The sequence below is a fragment of the Benincasa hispida genome, unplaced genomic scaffold (genome assembly GCF_009727055.1).
Source record: "Benincasa hispida cultivar B227 unplaced genomic scaffold, ASM972705v1 Contig66, whole genome shotgun sequence".
Classification (NCBI taxonomy): Eukaryota; Viridiplantae; Streptophyta; class Magnoliopsida; order Cucurbitales; family Cucurbitaceae; genus Benincasa; species Benincasa hispida.
Window position 1 is genome coordinate 428,278 of NW_024065007.1, and position 9,165 is coordinate 437,442.

Below are 9,165 nucleotides of genomic sequence, written 5' to 3' on the forward strand. Positions count from 1 at the left end.
TTAAAAATTTAAATTCTCACCTATATGTTTGTTGAAATAACAAAAGGAAAGAAAAAGTATAGTTTGATTTATCATATCAATAAATTAAAAATGATGAGAGCATGATATTTACTTTCAATTTCTATCTGTGATTGTTCGGATACTCATTGCTATTGGGCCTACATTTAATTTTCATATCAATAATAATATAATAAATAATTGAATGTAAGTGCTATTCGACTTATTCCCTATCAATAATTATTTGCATATTTGTTTCATAGATATTAATTATCATGAAATTTCTGTGTTTGATTCACAAGATTTCAATTTTTTAAATACAGGATATTATTATCCATGGAATTTTAAAATTCATCTGACATAAATTTTTTAATACCTTTCATATTAGTGGGATTTTTATACATGAAAGTAATGAATAAAGTTTGATTAATTAATAAATTAATATAAATTAATATTACTATTTAATTTAATTAATTACGAAATAAATATATATATAGATCCAATAAATTTCAACTAATACATTTATCATTGATATTATTATGTTATCTTAACTATTTAATATAAAATTTTATTATTAATTATTAATATTTTAATTAATTAATATTTATGTAGTTATTTGTACTAAATAGATAAATAATTTAATAATGTCTAATTCAAAAAAATTTATTTATTGGTAATTTAAGTTATTAAATAATCCATCAATATAACAATATGTTAAATAAATTTAATTATGACTATTTTAGTGGTTGTTTTACATTGATTAAATAATTATTTTATTTTAGTTTTTATATTTAAATTTGGTAAATCACATTCATTTAATTTCTAGACATTAATATTTCTGCAAATCCAAACACAAATATTAAATATCCCAAACATTTAAGTTCAGGACATTTAATATTCATACCATGAAACAATATCACGAAAGCAATCTCTTTAATAGAATAAAATGGTATGCAAGTGATATTTGTTTTCTAATCTGCCATTGCTTATTTGCTCATTGTTTGCCATTTTTATGTTCTCATCATTGGTTTACATCTATAAGTTCATTAGCAATGACAATATATTATTACTAATAAATATAAAATAGTCCATTCGATTACTGCATTTGCTTGGTAATAATGTAAGATCCTCAAGTATCTAAAGATTCTCAAACATCTTTGGATGCCTTTACAGAGGTCATCTCGAATTTTAGATGCCCTTCTCAACATAGATTTTTAAAATCCGTGTGTTGAGTGCATCTCCAAACCTTCTATCTTTTTTCATAATATATATATATATATATATATAATTATCTTTTTGAAAAAAAAAAAATAATAACTAAAATCATAGAACTATAATAATTTAAAAATGAATTCAAATTAATAAAAACAAACATGTTATATAAATTCAAATTATATTGATTATAAGTTAATGAATAGTCGTGAAGTCATTCCTGAAACATTAGGTAATTTAAGACATTCTAAAATAGAAATCCTATAAAACAAATATGGTTATCCAAGTATTCCCAATATCTTCAAAAATATTTTTTTTTTAGGAAATATCTTAAAAAGTATTACTACAAAACAAAAATAATTATCTAAAATTGATTTTTACTTGTTTGACTCTTCTTCATATTTCAACCCCGCAAGTGAGAGGAGTTTTAGATGATAAAAAATTAAATTTACCTTTACCCAAAAACTTAAGTTGACGAATGAAGGTAAATTTAATATAATATCTAACATAGACATCTAAAAATTCCAGTTATCTACATTTTTAAGAAAAAAAACAAACGATCCTAAAAGTGATCGAAGATTCGAATTCTCCTCTCATATTTATTGTACTACACAAATTATAAATATGTATTTCTAAACTGGAAATAGTTTAAATACACAAAAAACATAATTCAAACCAAAATCAACTTAAAACACAACAGAAAAGTGGAAACATTTTATGAAAAATATTTTCTGTTTGACTTGGGGGAAAACAAAGTCGAATGATCTTACAGTATCCATGTTGTACCTTAGCAATTTTTTTGGTTTTTTAAAAATGATACTATTTACATTGCTTTCAAGAATAAAGATATTCTTGTATAGTTTGCAGTTGATCTTTTTATAAGTTAAAATTTCCCTTTATTAATTATGGAAATTTACTTACAAGGCTATATACAAATCAACTTTTTTAGGAGTCATGCTCTTATTTTGGTTTTGCTTCAAAATAGGGAGAGAAAAAAAATGATTCCGCGCAACTCTTATACTCCTCATTTATTAACCACATAAAAATAGAATTAGAAAAAAATATATATCTTTAAGAAAACAAAAATATCACATAGCATTATTTTATTGCACAATACTTATGATGCACTGAGATAGGTGCATTCAAGAGAGTACCCAAATTTTTTTTAACAAAAAAGAAGAAAAAGAACCGGACAATAAGAAGATATCAAATAACTAGACACAACATCTAGGAGTATTCAAAAACTTGATGACCTGATAAATCCAATCAACCCAACTCAACTCGTACTCTTTTGGTTGGCTTATGAACTCATTTGGGTTGAGTTCAAATAAATGAAAATTTTATGAATTAGGTTGGTTCATGGATTCACTTCAAATAATCAACTTATTATTAATATAGAAAATGTATGTTTTTAGAGTTGTTTTCAAAAATAGAAAAATGAGTCAGCTTACTTATAAATATTACAAAATTTTATTGTCTATCAATGATAGATAGACACCGATATATAGTGACATTTTGTTATATTTGAAATATTTTTAACAATTTTATTATTTAAAACAATTATAATTATTATTATTTACTATCAATACAATTATATATGCATTTGCATATATTTATTTTAATTTCACTTAATTTCATAATTTTTTTTAGATAATTTATTCTCCAACGATTAATGGTAGCAAAACCATCTTTCCGACTTTATTCCTTCTATGACATGAGTCCCATGACATGACAACAACTAATCATAGAGTCTGATTAAAATAATAAATAAGAAAGTCGAAAATCAAAAGTCAAAATATCAAGAGGTTTTTTTTTTTTTTTTTCCATGAAGAGTGTATTTAAGTTACTTTAAGGATTAAAATTAAATTCTTAAGAAAATAGAACCTAGAATGAAAAGTAGAACGAAAAATTTGAGGGACCAAGACCACATTATTAAACCTGATTGATTGTAAATGAATCTCAGATGATTAATGTCTTTCAAACTGCCAAGAGTGGCTGCGATTTGGATGGAGCTTAATTAAATAAATGAGCAATTTATGAAGCTTTATTAGAACTCAAAACCATAAAAAGTACTCAGCAAGCATACGACTCAGAAATAGTAACTTGCTGCAGCTTCAGTAAGAAAACGACGAACGACAGATTCGACCACCTTATACTTACTCAAGATAATTGAAATCGCAACGACACTTGTAGCCATGCTTCTTAGGCATTCAAGTAGATTTTTAAAACAGAACCATTGCTGTTTTTCCATATCCAAGACTCTTACATTGACTGGATAATCCGCTTTGCTCGAACAAGACCCCAAGGAGAAGATGTCATTTAGAAACTCTTATCAACCTCCTCGTCACATTCAACTGGAAATCTTCCTGTACTATGGCCACCAATCTTCCCAAACGACCCCAAAGCTGATAAGCTCTTGAAGCTACTACTGCCCTCACTGAAATTTGACTTTCTCGACCGCCTTAGTTTTGATGAATTAATTTCAGGTTCTGCATTATCAGTCACCTTGATCTTTGCCACGTGTAGTTGAGTAATGCTGCTCCGACAAAAAGGGCAAAGCGGGGCGGTAGGACAATTGCTCGAGCTATTTGGCTTCTTGTAACAGCATAAAGCTAGGGTGCAATGGGCACACATTTGATGACCACAAGGATCAACCTCTAAAGTGCAGGCCTGCTCAAAGCATATGCAGCATAACTCGAGATCGCACCCCTGTTCGAAAATTTCCCCAAGAGAATAAGAATCAGAATATGTGCAGTTTGAGACAACTATGATAGTATGTTTCACTCGTTAGAAGTTGTATCTTTACATCGCAACAGTTTAGCTGGGTCGCCGAGGCCATTCTAATGGATGATTATAGCTAGAAGGATTCATGTGTTCACATATATATGGATGTTTTGCTCTGTGTTTTCATGTTTTTGTGTTTTTGGTATATGGATGTTTTCGTGCCCTAAATGTAGCTGAAAATTGAAATGCGTGCGATACTTAAGCGTCACAGTAATATCCAGTCATTTGTTAACTTCAAAATCCCAATTCACAGCAAGTACAGAGTTATTTCTAGTGTAATAGTAAAATCTCAAATATGCCTATTGAAGAATTTTCTTCAACAAATTTCATGCATTATTGATTTTAAACAATATGAATCATCTGCCTCACGAAATCTCAAGAGGAAAAATCAATATTACCTCAGATTCTGCATCATCGAACTCAACATCAGATTGTAAAGGAGATGGAGGTGAGTAGGAATTCTCCTTCAAAATGGCCTTCTCTCTCTCCATGTTTGCTTCCACCAAGGCCCTCTCTAGCAGAGCTTTTGCCTCTTGATTTAGCTCATTGATGAATTTCAGTTTTGATGGCCAGACAAGAGGTTCTGCTGCTGCAGGATTAAGCAAGGCAGCACACATCCAATTCTTGCGCTTCATAGCAACCGTGTAAGGTATTCTCCTGCAATCAAGTGCCGACAAGTTCAAAAAATTAAGATTGAACAACTGCAGTTAAAAATTTCCAAGAAATTGTGATTGAAAGTGAGCAACAACTTGACAAGATGCTATTGTCCTAGGACGTTAATGCTATTTATAATCATGATTCACTAGTTCGTGATTTCAAAGGAAGAGTCACCAATGTTGTTCTGAAAGCACGTAATCCGTGAGAACAGAAAAATAAGAAAAAAGAACTCTGAAAAACAGGCACCAGACATTTTCACTGAATTTTTGTTCCAAGAAAACGTATCAAGACAACAAAGTTCTATAGTAAAGCTTAAGTTATATGCAATAGTTTTTGAAATATAATTACTTTTGCAATTTCTTCAAGAAGCTACAAGAACTCATTGGAAGACCTCGTAGAGATTCTTCACCAAATACATACTGCATCTCCTTTCCAAAGTTACAAAAGAAACCTCATAATGAAAATATCATGAAGTTTTTCTTCGGATAATATGTCTGAAGGATGAATTAAGGCATCAAGGGGAGGTACAGAGGAGTGAATTATGGAAACTATAAACCTAACATGCGTTTTTTTTTTTGGACGAAGTGTGGGTTTTAGAAGTTTAGGTTTACATATTTAGGACTTATGTAGCTCGTGGGATTAGCAGCTCCGACACTTGGACTATTCAATGACATACTAGATGAAGGCTCAGTTTCAACGTCAAATAGTAGAAGCCTAACTAGTGAGTCAGATGCCCCGGGACTTGGAATAAGAGCTCAACAATGAGGGATACAGGAAAAGAGTGATCAGTTCATAGAACTTGCGCTTACCCAGCTGAATCCACTTGTAATCTTTCTGCTCCCCACGCAAGCAATTCTCGAACACATTCTAAAGAACCACTTCTAGAAGCTAGATGAAGAGGCGAACTCCCTGGATAGCTACAGAAAATCAATGTAATCTCTCTTAATTTTAAAGAAAGATCAGCTTATACAAATACAACCTACATCACAATCTGCTTAGATATGTACCCATAAGTACAAGTTAAAGCACAAACAAGAGCTCCATTTGCCAAAAGGATCTGGATGCACTGTGGCTGTCTTCGACGTGCAGCTATATGCAATGGAGTGGCACCTCCTCCATCTCGAATGTTCACGTATCTGATAAATCCCCTGCCAATGACATCCATTTCAAAGTAAATACAGCATCAAAACACAGGAGATCGAGATCTGTGGCAACGAGAAACTGACCAAGTGGCTGCAACTGGAGCTGAATGGGCAGCAGAAATTATGGCTTCTAAGCAATCTGAGTGACCATAATAAGCAGCATAATGCAGGCAGGTTCGGCGATTTAGAGAATCAAACATAAGAATCTAGTAAAATCATGAAAACAACACATCGTTAATGATTACTTTGTAATTAAAATAAGCATACACCAAAAAAATTCAATAAATCATACAAATTGGGACACAAACGTTTGCTCCTGCTTCAATAAGTTTCTGCACACAGGATATCTTCCCATTCATTGTAGCCAGCATTAATGGAGTCTAAGTCGATCACAGCCAAAATCAAATTAAACCAAAAGAGGAGATACAGAGAGCAAACAAAATGGATTAACAAGAACATACTCAAATTGATTCTAGTTGAAATCCTCACCTGTTTGTTGCGATTCAACACATCGGGATTCACAGACCGATCCAAGAGGAAAGAAAGAATCTGATTAAACAGCAAAAGTTTCCACCAATGTCCAATTATTGATTCACCAAACAAGAAAACGAAAGAAAAAAAAGAAAGAAAGAAACCCACCTCGATCTGACCATAAGCAGCTGCGATGTGCAGAGCAGACATCCTCGAACGAGGAGTGGTCTGTTCCAAGACAGTTGGATCAGCTTTTACCATAGTCTCAACAAGCTCCAAATCCCCATTCTGCACAGCTCGGAACAGCCCATTTTCAAGGCGTTCGCCGCAGCTCAAGCCCTGACCCATCACCTCTCCGGCCGGTTACCGTCGTCAGCACATGGAGAGGTGCCCAGCAACTGGTTCACGCGCCACCGCGTGCGGTGGTTGTGCTGGTGGATTGGGGCGTTGCTGTAGCTAAACGCTGATTGTTGAAAGGGAAATTTCTTCTCCTTCGGCTGCTTTGTCTGTTTTGACCCTTTTTGTGTGAAATTTATGACTATTGCTATCTGAATTTGACCCCTTCTCTTCTCTTCTCCTCTGAATCCGAGTGCTGTTTTTATTTTTATTTTATTAATTAAGAAAAAGCAGATAGAATTTAGTCAATTAATTATTACATTAATTGATTAATCTCAATTGCTTTTCTTTTTTTCTCTCACTTTTTCTTAAGTTTCAAAAGAATTAGGCTACACGGTTGGTGACGTGAAACTTTTACGGTAAGATTTTTTTTTTAAAAAAATTATATTAATACTGTTTTCTTTTTTGGTTTAGGATGTTTTTATTTAATTAGCAAAATATCCATTTATACTCCCTTAAACTTGGAATAATATCAATTAAAATACGAACTAATAATTGTATCAATTTAAATCATGAACTTTTATAATTAATTTTGTATATTATTGATTAATTAACTTGATCATAATAATATTATGAATAAACCCAACAAAGGAAATAAACCAAGAAAGAAAAAAACTAGATAAGTAAAAATACAGGAAAATAATAATTGAAATAAATTCTAATTAACTTTTAACACCTCCCTCAAATTCAAGGTGGTAGAGTAACAACCAACTTGTGTTTGTGAAGCGACCAACTGAAGTTGATCACGGAAACTAAAGAAAACTCCCGAATCAAATCAGACAGATCTAGGCTGGAGACAGAACCCACGAAGAACTAAAACATAGAAAACTTCTGGGTCGAAGATAAAGATGCTCATAGAGAGACTTAAAACAGAACCTACGAACTACTGATTTGAAAACGGAACAGAGATTATGGAAGATCAGAAAACAAAACAAAGGCTGAAACCTAAAACAAGAACGCAGAATCAACAGGTGAATCAAATATGGACCTACCTCCGTCGATAGAGGCAAAGATCGGATAGAAGCGAAGGCTAAAAAAATTTAAATCTTAGGACTTAGAGCTCCATATTGATTTTGTATATTATTGAATAATTTACTGGATCATAATAACATTACAAAGATAAATAAACCCAATAAAGAAAAAATGCTAAAAAGGAAAAATTAGATAAGAAAAAAAAAATACAAGATTAAAGTGAATACATTAATTCTTAAACGTGTGTAAACTTCTTCTAATGTTAGTTTTATAGAATGATTAAAGTGAATGCACAATAGTTTTAAATGATATGTTGTTTAACAATCTAAATTGATTCATCTATGAAAGTTTAAAGGTTTAATTGATATAATTATAAGTTACACACGAGATTTTTTAAACACAACATGATGAAGGGTGTAAATTGATATACTACAAAAGATGCAAATATTAGTCCATAATTAAAATTGATACAACCACTAAAGTTTAGAATAGAAATCGATATTTTTCCAATATAATTTAAACATTCATGCTTATTTCACTCTTAACAATTTAGATTTTTAAATATGTTATTTAATTACTAAAATTTTAACATAAAAGATTTTGAGTACAATGATCTTTAAATAACGTTCACATCGTGATTTATAATTTAACTAAGTTAGCTTCTCATGTGGATAATTTTTATATTACCAAACACTATTAATTAGCTCGATAGAAATGGACGATTTCATTGACCCACACCTCGGTATGTAGTTGAGTTCTACATTATTAAATACTTAACCCGACTTAGATTTTTCTCTTTAAAAAAAAAAAAAAAAAAGTCTTCTTTGATGTTTTTAGAATACGAAGTTGCATTAGACTTGAAAAGCTTCCTGTCAAGTAAACGACCGTCAAAAATAAGTTGTAAAAATATAGGTAGGAGAAACATTTATTGTATACTTGATACTTGAGATGTAAAGTTAGGTGTATAAATCTTTTACACTTTTTCATATCATCTATATTATAAATCAAGTTTAATTCTTTAATTAAGTGCTTATCAAGTTCAATATTTCTTGAAACATCTTTGTATGTGTCAACCCAAATATTCCAACCATAATCTTACATGCCTATATAATGCATTCCGACAAATTTGATAACTTAATTTCCTATATATATATATATATTCTATATAGTATTTCCCTACTATGTATTCCTTATATCTACTAACAACATGCATATATATACGTATATATGGAAAGATATAAGATAATTTCAAAATTAATTAAAAAAATACAATAATGTAAGAAAAAAAATCACAATTTTCTTTTCCAAAAACTTCAATCAGGTTATAACACATAAAAAGTACAAGTCTAGATTTGTTTTTTTTTTTTTTTTTTTTTCTTTCCGTTAAAGAAATTATAATGTTGTTCTTCCAAGGCCACAATGACCATAATTAATTTCAGCAAAACAGAAGCTCAATTTAATCCACTAAAAATCATTACTTTAAAATAAAGTATTGGATAATCATTATTGAATTATAGACCACACCTCCACCATA

The 9,165-nt window shown here is 30.6% G+C and overlaps 1 protein-coding gene across 2 annotated transcripts; it reads right to left on the reverse strand.

Annotated features, from left to right (window-relative positions):
• Nucleotides 1-3,226: 3,226 nt before the first annotated feature.
• Nucleotides 3,227-6,835, reverse strand: LOC120069895 (putative E3 ubiquitin-protein ligase XBAT31). Of its 2 annotated transcripts, none has more exons than XM_039021725.1 (8): nucleotides 6,432-6,835; nucleotides 6,282-6,341; nucleotides 6,101-6,172; nucleotides 5,877-5,998; nucleotides 5,658-5,798; nucleotides 5,460-5,567; nucleotides 4,392-4,650; nucleotides 3,227-3,918 (listed from the first exon to the last, which is right to left on the reverse strand). In XM_039021725.1, the coding sequence occupies exons 1-8, from the start codon at nucleotides 6,609-6,611 to the stop codon at nucleotides 3,529-3,531; spliced, it is 1,332 nt and encodes a 443-aa protein (XP_038877653.1). In that variant the 5' UTR covers nucleotides 6,612-6,835; the 3' UTR covers nucleotides 3,227-3,528. The 2 variants fall into 2 exon arrangements, with proteins under 2 accessions (XP_038877653.1, XP_038877654.1); XM_039021726.1 differs by having other exon boundaries at nucleotides 6,085-6,172; nucleotides 6,432-6,513.
• Nucleotides 6,836-9,165: the final 2,330 nt, after the last annotated feature.

What these genes read in the sequence shown, in the direction of transcription:
- LOC120069895 (XM_039021725.1), bottom strand. Translation starts at nt 6,611, where the DNA reads ATGGGTCAGGGCTTGAGCTGCGGCGAACGCCTTGAAAATGGGCTGTTC. An exon ending in CTGCTTATGGTCAGATCGAG is followed by an intron (nt 6,342 to 6,431) that starts GTGGGTTTCTTT and finishes CTGTTTAATCAG; the next exon opens with ATTCTTTCTTTCCTCTTGGA. An exon ending in TGTTGAATCGCAACAAACAG is followed by an intron (nt 6,173 to 6,281) that starts GTGAGGATTTCA and finishes TGATCGACTTAG; the next exon opens with ACTCCATTAATGCTGGCTAC.